Source organism: Pan troglodytes, chromosome 1 (assembly GCF_028858775.2).
Source record: "Pan troglodytes isolate AG18354 chromosome 1, NHGRI_mPanTro3-v2.0_pri, whole genome shotgun sequence".
Taxonomy (NCBI): domain Eukaryota; kingdom Metazoa; phylum Chordata; class Mammalia; order Primates; family Hominidae; genus Pan; species Pan troglodytes.
Genome location: NC_072398.2, coordinates 155,198,525 through 155,211,750, shown reverse-complemented (window position 1 = coordinate 155,211,750; position 13,226 = coordinate 155,198,525). Strand labels below are relative to the sequence as shown.

Genomic DNA, 13,226 nt, shown 5'->3' with positions numbered 1-13,226 from the left:
GTGGAAAAGTTGGTATTTCTAGTTTATAGATGAAGAAATGGTAGCTTTAAAAGTTTAAAAAATTTACCTGAGCATTCATAGTTTGTAAGGCACAGATCTCAAAATCAGTAATGTATGTAATGGTTCATAGCACCAGCTGTGGAGCTAGACTGCCTGGGTGCAAATGCTGTCTCTACCAGTTACATTCATGCCTCAGTCTCCTTATAACTAAGTGGAGAAAAATAATGGTGTCTATTTGATAGGATTGTTTTAACAATTATGTGAGTTAAACTAATTAAAGAACTTAGAACATTCTTGACACTTAGTAAGCACTTAATAAATGTTGGATATTTTATTATAATTTTAATTTCCACATTACACAGATATCTCATAATTGGAATTCATAGTTATATAATGCTTAATCTTTTTTTTTTTTTTTTGAGAAGTTCTTGCTCTGTCACCCAGGCTGGAGTGCAGTGGCGTGAACACAGCTCACTGCAAACTCAACCTTCTGGGCTCAAGCAAGCCTCCCATCTCAGCCTCCTCAGTAGCTGGGACCGTGGAGGTACACGCCACCACACCCAACTATTTTTCAGTTTCTTTTGTAGAGCTGACATCTTGTTATGTTGTCCAGGCTGGTCTCAAACTCCTGGGCTCAAGTAATCCTCCCACCTTGGCCTTCCCAAGTGCCAGGATTGCAGGTGGGCCGCCATGCCCAGCCCCAAATAGCTGTTATTTTATTTTTTTATTTTTTTGAGACGGAGTCTCACTCTGTCACCCAGGCTGGAGTGCAGTGGCACAATCTCGGCTCACTGCAACCTCCACCTCCCAGTTTCAAGCAATTCTCTTGCCTCAGCCCCCCCAGTAGCTGAGATTACAGGCGCAAGCCACCACACCTGGCTAATTTTTGTATTTTTAGTAGAGATGGGGTTTTGCCATGTTGGACAGACTGGTCTCAAACTCCTGACCTCAGGTGATCCACCCACCTCGGCCTCCCAAAGTACTGGGATTACAAGGTTGAGCCACCACGCTCAACCTCCAAATAGCTTTTAAATGATGGAATAAGGTAAATAATCTGTTTTCTGACCCCAAGTCCTTTTATGACTCCATTCCAATAAAATAGAAAATAAAACAATTTAAAATTTGTTATCTCTAATTGTGAAGTCAAGTTTTGGCAAAATACTCTGAGAATTAACATTTTTATTTGGTCTAGTAATGAAAAGTTATTTTTTGATGAGAAAAACATGGTTATTTCCTTGTCTGTTAATACAGTAGCCATGTCCTAGACTAGATATGCTTTAAGATCTTATGTGAAAGAATTAGAAATGATTATTATCAGGCTGGGTGTGGTGGCTCATGCCTGTATTCCCAGCACTTTGGGAAGCTGAGGTGGGTGGATTACCTGAGGTCAGAAGTTCGAGACCAGCCTGACTAACATGGCGAAACCCTGTCTCTACTAAAAATACAAAAATTAGCCGGGTATAGTGGCGCATGCCTGTAATCCCAGCCACTTGGGAGGCTGAGGCAGGAGAATCGCTTGAATCCAGGAGGCGTAGGTTGTGGTGAGCTGAGATCACGCCATTGCACTCCAGCCTAGGCAACAAGAGCAAAACTCCATCTCAAAACAAAAAAAAAAATTAAAAAAAAAAAGAAATGATTATTATCAATGTTTATATCTTTTCTTTATTTAAAAATTTACAGCTTCATCCTCATCTGCAATTTCTGCACACTCCCCATCAGTTATTGTAGCTGTTGTAGAAGGGAGAGGACTTGCCAGAGGTGAAATAGGAATGGCAAGTATTGATTTAAAAAACCCCCAAATTATACTATCCCAGTTTGCAGACAACACAACATATGCAAAGGTAAGTATTAATAATTCTAGAAAATGGTTGCTCTGTTAGGCAGTATCTAGAGTTTAAAGTCAGTGCCTTCCCAATTTGTTTACTTTTTGGTAGAATAAAGGTTATTCATTATTATGTCAATGTAAATACTCTGAATTAAAATAAAATTGTCTTATGTCTGATTTTTATTTTTTAAATATATTTTGTCCAAAAAGAATGTGTTTTACTGTTATTTAAATAAGCTATTGTTAGTTTCTAAAATTAACATCTTCAAATTAATAATTTCTGGATTTATTCCAAAGGTAATATATGTGATAATGTGGTACTGATCATAATCCTTAAAGACACAATCCCAAATGCCATAATCCCGATGTTCAAATCTTGAAAGATCAAAATCCTTAATGTTGAAATCCTGAAAGCTTAATTCTAGGGAAGGGATTAATGCGTTTTTGGTTGTACACAAGATAGTTGCATCATGTTAGATGCATCATATTAGGCTGAACTACTACCTTATTATTTTATTTGGAAATTAGGTATGGTTTAAGGAGATGCATGGGGTGCCAAATTGGCAAGGGATAGACTTGTGGATTTAAGTATAGGTGACAACTTGACTGTATTAAAAAAATACCTAGTAAAGCATTATTTGGGCTGTGTCTGTAAGGTTGCTTCCAGAGGAGATTAGTGTGTGAGTCTAAGTGGACTAGGTGGTGAAAATCTGCCCTTAGTGTTGGTGGGCACCTTGCAGTTGACCAGGGCCCAGAGAGAGCAAATACAGAAGTTGAATTTGTCTCTCTCTAAGAGCTGGGACAGACTCTTCTGCTGCTGCCTTGGACATCAGGAATTTGACTCCACAGAAGTTCATTATCACAACATTGACTGTGTGTAAGCATTGTGCGTATACATAAAAATGTTGAAATTTTTTTGATAAATGAAGACATGTCCTTTTTGTACATCATTTATTTGTGAAAGATAAAATTTATTTCTTGAAATCTCAGCTCTTCAGGCAACTGTGTATGTGGTGACCCATAGAAGTTTTTGATCTATCTCATCAAAAGACTTAGGTTGTCCCTGGTGGTATTTCAGATGACCATATTTATGAAGCTTGGTGCAGACAATTACCAACATAGTGATATGCATTTATACATTTTGCTTTTTGACTAATTTCTAATTTTTGACTAATTTTTTTGTGAATACAATTTGTCTGCTCATAACTGTTATTATACCTGTGTGACTGTCATTAGTACACTTAAGTGTTCATGCTTGCAAAAATGTTATTATTGCCTATTTTATTGTGTGAAGTGGCCTATGAAGTGTACTGTTCTGTTTTTATATGTTTCTCAAATAAATCCCCTTTTAAAAATGCAAATCAATGTCTTAAAATTGTTTTTGAAGTTATTTCTTCCAGAACTGTGTTTTTGGGATTTTGGTCTTTTGGTATTGGGGTTCTGGGGATTTTTAGACTTTAAGGATTTTGCTCTTTTGGGATTTTGACATTCAGGATTATGGCATTTGAGATTGTGTCTTTCAGGATTATGGCCCAAACCCATGATAACGCTAACTCCAGAGGGTTATTTCTACTGAACTGTATTTGAATTTTATTTTTTCAGAGGTAAAGAAAACTAGTATCTTAGATCAGTCAGAATTTAGCCACTTAATTTCTTGCCTTCACTTCTTATTTTGCCTTCATTTTATATCACTCATCATTCATTTGGGCCACTCGCCTATTGTCATGGGAATTTGCATGATCTATCAGGTAGAGATAGTTTACTCCTAATTTCTATGTTATTTAACTCAATTATTATTTTATTTTATTTTTAAAAGGTCTTGCTCTTTTGCCTAGGCTGAAGTGCAGTAGCATGATCATGACTCACTGCAGCCTCCCACCTCAGCCTCTTGAGTAGCAGGGACCACAGGCATGCACCACCACATAGAGCTGATTTTTAAATTTTTTTTGTATAGATGGGCTCTTGCTCTGTTACCCAAGCTAGTCTCAAATTCCTTAGACTCGAGTGATCCTGCCCCCTCAGAAGTTGAATTGCCCCTTGGGTTCCCAAAGTGCTAGAATTATAGGCATGAGCCATCGAGCCTAGTTAACTATTATTTTGAAGATGTGATCTAGTGTTTTATTTCTAGTGTTTCATTACTTTTTAATTCTCTTCCTTTAGTCCCTCTTTATGGTCCTCCAGTATGTAGACTTCCCTTTCCTAATAATTAATTTTTTATTATACCTAACAACCTTAATGATACTAGTATTGCATACTAACTTCATCTGTAGGTATTTTATACGTTTTTACAATTTCAAAAGAGTAGGAAAAAAGTTTTTTAAAAAAAGGAATGTTAGAGAAATTGAGAATTTCTGTGTTTAGAATAGTTCTAAGAAATACACCTTATTTTATGAAAAGCTAAGGCATAAGGCAGATGTTTCTCATCTGTGTTTATGTACTTTTCAACAGTTAATCTGTACCAGTGTGGCCATACTGATTGTATTGCCATAGTTACCTTTTTTTTTTGGAGACAATGTCTCACTTTGTTGCCCAGGTTGGAGTGCAGTGGCACAATCTTGACTCACTGCGACCTCTGCCTTCCGGGTTCAAGCAATTCTCCTGCCTCAGCCTGCCTCAGCCTCCCAAGTAGCTGGGATTACATGTGCACACCACCAAGCCTGGCTAATTTTTGTATTTTTAGTAGAGACAGGGTTTCACCATGTTGGCCAAGCTGGTTGTGAACTCCTGACCTCAAGTGATGCAGTCACCTTGGCCTCCCAAAGTGCTGAGATTACAGGCGTGAGCCACCTCGCCTGGCCCATAGTTACCCTTATTGGATATATTTATATTTTTCACAGAGTATTTGGATAAAATACTAAGTATAAGAATTTATTTAAAAACAATTTTATTTTGGGAATATATATTTGATAAGTTCAAATTAATTTTTGAACTTAAGGCTGTTAGAAACTATTGTGAGTAAAATATAGCCTATTTTATGACAGCATTTTATGTTAGTAGTTATATAGGAGATATATGTTCAATATACTACCATTAGAAATATATATACATATATATTTTGTTGTTATTGGTGGTGGTGGTGGTGTTTGTTTGTCTGTTTGTTTTTGAGACAGATTTTCCCTCTGCCACCTAGACTGGCGTGCAAAGGTGCCTGGTGTGATCTCAGCTCACTGCAACCTTTGCCCCCTGGGCTCAAACTATTCTCATGCCTCAGCCTCCTGAGTAGCTGGGATTACAGGCATGCACCACCATGCTCGGGTAATTTTTGTATTTTTTTTTTTTTTTTTGGTAGAGACAGGGTTTCACCATGTTGGCCAGGTGGGTCTCGAACTCCTGGCCTCAAGTGATCTGCCCACCTCAGCCTCCCAAAGTGCTGGGATTACAGGTGTGAACCCACCCGGCTAGAAACATATTTTAATTGAAATATATCATTAGGACAGTTATAATTTTGTGTATCTATGAATTAATTTTAAATACTTATCTCAGAAAAATATGAAACTTTTTTATTTCCTAAGCTTTATTTAAGAAATTGTTTATTCAAATGATTTCAGGTGATCACTAAACTTAAAATTTTATCACCTTTGGAAATAATAATGTCAAATACTGCTTGTGCTGTGGGGAATTCCACCAAGTTGTTCACTCTGATCACAGAAAATTTCAAGGTAAGTGATGTTTACTGTTTGTAACATTCAAGATCTAATCACTTATTTATTTATTTGTTATTTATTATTTATTTTTTTGAGACAGAGTTTCACTCTGTCACCCAGGCTGGAGTGAAAGGGCGTGATCTCGGCTTACTGCAACCTCCAGCTCCCGAGTTCGAGTGATTCTCCTGCCTCAGCCTCCCAAGTAGCTGGGACTACAGGCGTGTGTTACCACACCCAGCTAATTTTTGTATTTTTAGTAGAGATGGGGTTTCACCATATTGGCCAGGCTAGTTTCAAACTCCTGACCTCAAGTGATCTGTCTGCCTTGGCCTCCCAAAGTGCTGGGATTACAGGCATGAGTGAGTCACTGTGCCTGGCCCTAATCACTTTATTTAAAATTTACTTAATAATATCATTATAAAGAACAATAATTTTAGTAACTTTATATTTAGTGTCCTAAAGTAGTCACTAAATACAAATCCTAATCTAAGGGACTGTTAATACAGATAATAAAAATGATAGGGAATTTACTTATTTGATTTGGCACCCTGATCTACTTCAAACAAAAGAAAAAATGTTTTAGGTAATAAGAAAGTTTCTCAGAGTATACAAGGGGCAGATCCATAGAGAAAGCATAGGTTTCCCTTACATGTATTTTCCTGGAAACTACTTATTGTGCTGTCAGACTGGTTGAAATTGAAGTTCTTAGGGGATTGCACCTATCAGCAAGTACCTTTTTCTATAGGGAATTTAATTTGTATTACAGAATTGTTTCAGCTTCCCCTGATAACATGTACTGCCTTCCAGTTAGCCTGCTACTCTAGTGTCTATCTGTAGGACTGTAGTGGGTAAGCACTGTGGAACCTTACCCAACAAGAATGGGGGCTGTGGCTCCAAACCAAGTAGACAGCATTGCAGTTGGAATAATTCCTTAGGAATGCAAATTATTTTCAGAATATACTATATTTTGTTATGTTTTTAGACTTATCTTTTACTTTAACACATTTGGAACCAAGCTGGGGTTTGGAGTCCAATGAGTTCCTTTCCTGTTCCTAATATATTCAGCATCTGCAGTCATATAAGATTTGTCATGGTGCTCTTGGATTTCCTGTATAGATGAGCTGCCTTTGACTCATTGCCAGAGATAGTCCCTATTCTAAATCTATTGTCTCTATTAGACGAATCACTTTATCTGTTCTTTTTCATTTATAACTTTATACTTCTTTTCATTATGCCTATTTATCCATACCTTTCCAACTTTCATGTTTTGTTGTTGTTGTTGTTGTTGTTGTGATTAGGCCTTATAATTCTTTTGGTTATAAATAAGAGAAATCTAATGTAAACTACCTTATGCAAAAAAGGAAATGTATTGGCTTATGTAACTGGGAAGTCAATGGTTGAATAGATCCTGTTCCTACTGTCAAAGGTAAACAAAGCCAAACACTAGCTAAATATTTTAATCAGTAATATGCTGTTGCAACAGAGAAAAGAGTCCAGTGTGGACTGAATTGAACTTCGGTTTATATGGGCATTTTAATGGGAGAATAAGGGAATAAGGAGGAGTAAGCACAAGCTCAGTAGAGTCAGGGAAGTGAAAAATTATTATAACAAAAAGTAAGACCAGGTGCGGTGGCTCATGCCTGTAATCCCAGCACTTTCAGAGGCCGAGGAGGGTGGATCACAAGGTCAGGAGATCGAGACCATCCTGGCTAACATGGTGAAACCCCATCTCTACTAAAAATACAAAAAAATTAGCCAGGCCTGGTGGCACGCGCCTGTAGTCCCAGCTACTCAAGAAGCTGAGGCAGGAGAATCGCTTGAACCTGGGAGGCGGAGGTTGCAGCGAGCCGAGATTGTGCCATTGCACTCCAGCCTGGGCAACAGAGCAAGACTCCATCTCAAAAGAACAACAACAAAAAATCTGGGTTTGCTAACTGCCACTTACCAAAGTTAGGCTCCTATTCTCCCACAGAGGATAGGAGACAGGGACCCTATTTTTAGGTGTTAAGTGGAATAAACAGTAAATTTTTTTTGGCAGCCTGAGTTTTCTTAGGCTGGCACTTTATGAGAGGCTAAGGTCATCCTAGGGATGTGGCTTTAAGCAGTTAGAAACAATGTTAGTGTTTCGTTCAAGTCTTTATAGGCCGGATGGAAGCTTAGTTGAGAAGAAGGCTCATAGTAGCCCAGGTAGAGTTTGGTCAAAGAGAGCATCTTTATCACTACTCTCATTCCCCATATCATCCTTTTTCTACTGCAGATAGTTTACTTCTGTGAGATTTAAGAAGATGATTGCTAATGGCTCAAGGCTGATGTCATCTCAGCTTAGCTAACCCAGAGGGAAAATAATTTCTTTATTCCAGTGTCCATGTGTGAATTCCAGGGAAGGATGCTGACTGATCCCGCTTTGTTCAGTTTCTCACACGTTAGAGTAATCACTATTTCTGGGGGTAGATACACTATAATTGACTAATCCTTTTGCTGTGGGACACAGAATACTATGATAGCTAGGCCTTCCAGAATCACATGGAATGGGGGATAAGTCCTCCAAAGGCAAAAACAACATAATTTCAGTACATTTGAATAGTAAGGCAGTATAGCGTAGTGCTTAAGAATAGAGAAGTCAGATTGTCCCGGTTTCAAATCTTGACTCTATGTGACCTAGTGCAAGACACTTAACTTCTTGGAGCTTCAGTTTTTTCATCAGTAAATTAGGGACAATAGGAGATACCAACCTCCTAGAAAATTGATATTTTATATAGGGTAATCAGAGATGGCCTCATTGATAAGGTTACATTTGGGCAAAGTTCTGAATGGAGTGAGGGAGCAAGCCATGGAGGTATTTGAGGTAAAAGTATTCTAAGCAGAGGGAAAATTCGATATTATTATTATCATTATTACTATTATGACTACACTTACCATAAGAAGACCTTCATTAGCCAGGTGTAGTGACATGTGCCTGTAGTCCCAGGTACTTGGGAGGCCAGGGTGGGAGGATCACTTGAGCCCAGTAGTTCAAATCTAGCTTGGGCAACATAGTGAGACCCCTCTCTTAAGAAAAAAAAAAAGACCTGCATTAAATCAAAAGCAATATGAAGTATAAGGAAAATGGACTTCAAAGAAATCTAAATTTGAGTCTCAGCTTTGGCACAGATCAACTGTATAATATCAGAAAAGTTACTTGACTTTTCAGAATTTTATTTATATGAAAACTGGAGTTAATAAGATATGTCCCTACTTGGTCATGATATTTTTTCATTCTTAACAGCGCTTACATAGTCCATTGATATAATATTACCTTTTCTTAACCATTAGTTTTATTCAAAGGAGGTAAACCTTTTACTTAACAACTTGATGCTTTTTAAAAGTTCCATTATCAACCGGGTGCTGATGTCTCACACTGGTAATTCCAGCACTTTGGGAGGCCAATGTGGGAGAATCACTTGAGCCCAGGAGTTTGACACCAGCCTGGGCAGCATAGTGAGAACTTATCTCTGCTTAAAAAAAAAAAAAAAAAAAAAAAAAAAAAAAAAAAAAAAAAATTAGCCAAATGTAATGGTGTGTGCCTGTAGTCCCAGCTACTCAGGAGGATGAAGCAAACAGATTGCTTGTACCCTGGAGTTCAAATTTGTAGTGAGCTATGATCATGCCGCTGTATTCCAGCCTGGGCAACAGAGTGAGACCCTGTCTCAAAAAGATTATAATTTTCTCTTTGTTCTAAATAAATTCAATTCACTTTATATAAATAGTATATCATAGATAGGTAGAATTGGTGTTTTCATCTTTTCACCTGGGGCATATAAGAATCTACCCTTTCTCAATTATGATAGACTATGGAAAGATGAATATAAAACTGTGAAAGGTTATTTCTATACAAAAGATTACTAAAAGGCATAGACTGTCATGTTTATTTTTTATTATTGTATCTAACATATTCCATTAAATCTCATAAGAGTAAGGTCTAATAAGAGATACAAACTGTACTATAATTCACTTAGCAAGGATAATCATTCTTTTTATAGAAATAACTAAGAAAAGTTCTTATTTAAATGTTGAAATTTTTATACAATATTTAAGCCACTTACCTAGCATGTGTTTAAGAAAGCAGTTTTGGGCAAGCGCATGGCACTTCAAACTTTATTTTGAAATTAAAACTTCTTTTCAGAATGTTAATTTCACTACTATCCAAAGGAAATACTTCAATGAAACAAAAGGATTAGAGTACATTGAACAGTTATGCATAGCAGAATTCAGCACTGTCCTAATGGAGGTTCAGTCCAAGTAAGTTATATATTTATTTATTTTTTTACTAGCCCACAGCTACCAATATCATATCAAGTAAGTTATAACTTAAGGAAAGTAAATAAATCTCCAGTGTGAGTTCCACAAGGGCAGGGACTTTTGTCTGTTTTGTTCTCTGCTGCATTCCTACCACCTGGAAAATTACCTGGTTCATAATACATAGTAATTATTGAAATAGTGAAATAGTTGACCAAAATTTATACACAAGGCATATATTGCTAACTTAATTTATATAGAATTTCTCCAAATTAGTCATAAGCTATTGACCTAATGGTTGCTACTCACTTTACTTTGGAGTGAAAAGCTCAAGTAGCTACAGTAAACTGGAAATGTGAGGGCATAGAAGTAAAACACAGGTAAAGCTGTGTTCCTGTTTCTTTCTGTCTTTACTCCTAAAAGATTCAGCATGAGACAGAGAATGGTATTTTTGGAACACATATTTCCTAGAACATACGAAATAGATACTTTCTTTGAGTCAGGTTGGATTACCTGTTTACTCAGTTAATAACAATCATTATTCTCACTGAGATCATAACATACTTCTCTGTACATTGAGATCTGATTCTACCGTTAAAGTACCGGATTTTTCCAGGCTGGGCACAGTGACTCATGCCTGAAATCCCAGCACTTCGGGAGGCCAAGGAGTTTGAGACCAGCCTCAGCAACATGGCAAAACCCCATCTCTACCAAAAATACAAAAATTACCTGGGTATGGTGGTGCATGACTGTCATCCTAGCTACTTGGGAGGCTGAGGCAGGAGTATTGCTTGAGCCTGGGAGGTGGAGGTTGCAGTGAGCTGAGATCACACCACTGTACCCCAGCCTGGTTGACAGAGCTAGACCCTGTCTCAAAATAAATAAATAAATAAAGTATCAGACTTTCCTAACATTATTTGAATACTTAGAATGGTACATCAAAAATTGATGCAAATTACCTTTGATTGAATGTTATCTCCTAACACAGATTTATCGGAATTTAAAGTCCCTTAAGTGTCAGACTTGAACTTGAAATGAATACTTGAAATTATTTATTTTCATTCATTTTTATGATTTAGAGGTTATTTACCTAGTTTTCAAAAATATGAAATACCTGGTGTACCTTTTCCTTTTGAGTTTAAGCAATGCTATGCAAATATTTATAATTTTTCTTAAGGGGAAATAGATAATTTTTTATATTAAAGACTTATAGTGATGTATTATTGGTCATCTTTTAGGTATTACTGCCTTGCAGCTGTTGCAGCTTTGTTAAAATATGTTGAATTTATTCAAAATTCAGTTTATGCACCAAAATCACTGAAGATTTGTTTCCAGGGTAGTGAACAGACAGCCATGATAGATTCATCATCAGCCCAAAACCTTGAATTGTTAATTAATAATCAAGACTGTAGGTAAGATCATCCATTTTATTCTTATAAAATATATCGGTATATATATTTTTTTCTATTAATGGTAACTTTAAAGTTCTTTTTTTTTTTTTTAAATTTTGAGATGGAGTTTTGCTCTTGTTGCCCAGGCTGGAGTGCAGTGGTGCGATCTCAGCTCACTGCAACCTCTGCCTCCCAGGTTCAAGCAATTCTTCTGTCTCAGCCTCCCAAGTAGCTGGCACTACAGGCATGTGCCACCATGCCTAGCTAATTTTTCTATTTTTAGTAGAGACAGGGTTTCACCATATTGGCCAGGCTGGTCTCAAATTCTGGATCTCAAATTATCCACCTGCCTCAGCCTCCCAAAGTGCTGGGATTACAGCTGTGAGCTACTGCTCTCAGCCTAAACTTCTTTGAATTATTTGATGGAGAATTTTATTTAAGAGGTAGGGTCTTGCTATTTTGTCCAGGCTGGTCTCAAACTCCTGGGCTCAAATGATTGTCCTGCCTCAGCCTCCCAAGTAGCTGAAACTATGGGCACAAACTGCCATGCCCAGCTAATGGTGGAGAAATATTAAGTAAGCATGTTTTAAATCATTGTACTGTTTTTGCTGAACTGGTCAGATGTTTCACCAAAATCAAGTTTTAAAAAGATATTTGTACTGAATAACAAAAAACAACCCAGTTCAGAGCTGGGTAAAGGAACTTAATAGACATTTTCACAAAGAAGGTAAACAAATGGCCAGTAAGTACCTGAAAAGATGCTCAACTTTACTAGTCACTAGGGAACTACAAATCAAAACCACAGTTAGATACCACTTCACATCCATTAGGTTATAGGTTAAAATTACTCTGTCTTTGACTTTCTATGATATCCTATGTTATCATGGCATAGAAAGTCAATGACCAAGCCTGGTAGTTATTACAAAGTATTTTATATTCAGTTTTACCTTGTCATGTTTCACACTTTATCATTGTCAAACATTGTTTGACTTCCTGCCATATATTAGGGATACAGATACTTAAATGATAGAATATCTGATCTCCAGGAGTTAGTATTATAGTTGAAAGGAACAATTGAAAAGTCTTTTCACAGACTTAAATGAAAGAAACCTCAGGTTAAAAGATGAATATTCTACGTACTGAACTATCTGAATAGCTCCAATGCTTCCATAGGCTTGCTGCCTGTTCAGTGCAGTATTACATCCATTGATTTCTATAACAAATGGGAGGTTTATGTGTGCCCCTTACCTCCTTTTAGAAATAAGTTCTCAAAAAAAAAAAATGTACATGTGATGGGAGACGCACCCCCCCCCCCCCAGCCAGTTGATATGAGTAGTTCCCTACAAATTTGTTTAAATGGGTATGACAGAAATCTGGTAGAATGATGACTAAATCTTAAAAGTCATTCTTGTTTCCTCTCCTTTCACACCTCAGATTTGATCCATCAGAAAATCCTCTTGATCTAGCCTTCAGTGTATATACCAGTTCTGGATCACTTGTCACCATTTCTAAGGCTACTACCCTAACCCAAACCTCTATCATCTTTAGCATAGACTACTATAATAGCCTCCTAGCTTTTCTTTCTGCCCTCTTCTTACCTTCCTATAGTTTATTCTCAACATATTAATAGTAGTCATACTGTGATATCCTTTTAATCCAGAAATCAGATCTTGTAACTCTTCTGCTGAAAACCTTCGAGTGGCTCTCCTTACATTTACAATAGAATCCAGACTCTTTGGCCTATAAGGACTTCTGTGTCCTGGCCTCTATCAACTTCTTCATTCATCTCTCTCTATTCTTACCCCCACTTGCAAAGCTCCACTAACCTTGATCTACTTTTTGTTCTGGAGCCAGACTTCCTGGGCTTAAATTGCTGCTATGCTACTTGCTTGGAAATCTTGGACAAGTTACCTAATTTCCTTGTTCTTAAGTTACTTCTGTTGTAAAATGATGTGGCCAATAATAGTGCCTATCTCATAACATGGTTATTAGAATTAAACAAGTTAATACATTTAAAATGCTTAGAACAATTCTGGGTACATACTAAGTATCATTTTATGTTAGCTGTCCTCATTATTGTTGTCATGATTC

The 13,226-nt window shown here is 37.0% G+C and overlaps 1 protein-coding gene across 5 annotated transcripts in view; it reads left to right on the top strand.

Annotated features, from left to right (window-relative positions):
• Positions 1 to 13,226, top strand: part of MSH4 (mutS homolog 4) — a 118,395-nt gene that overhangs the window by 11,325 nt on the left and 93,844 nt on the right. For all 5 annotated transcript variants that reach the window (XM_524742.8, XM_063800242.1, XM_054684430.2 and 2 more), the window contains exons 3-6: positions 1,681 to 1,841; positions 5,374 to 5,484; positions 9,632 to 9,747; positions 10,983 to 11,156. In XM_524742.8, the coding sequence (XP_524742.2) occupies positions 1,681 to 1,841; positions 5,374 to 5,484; positions 9,632 to 9,747; positions 10,983 to 11,156 (562 nt within the window). The remainder of the gene's footprint in view (positions 1 to 1,680; positions 1,842 to 5,373; positions 5,485 to 9,631; positions 9,748 to 10,982; positions 11,157 to 13,226) is intronic.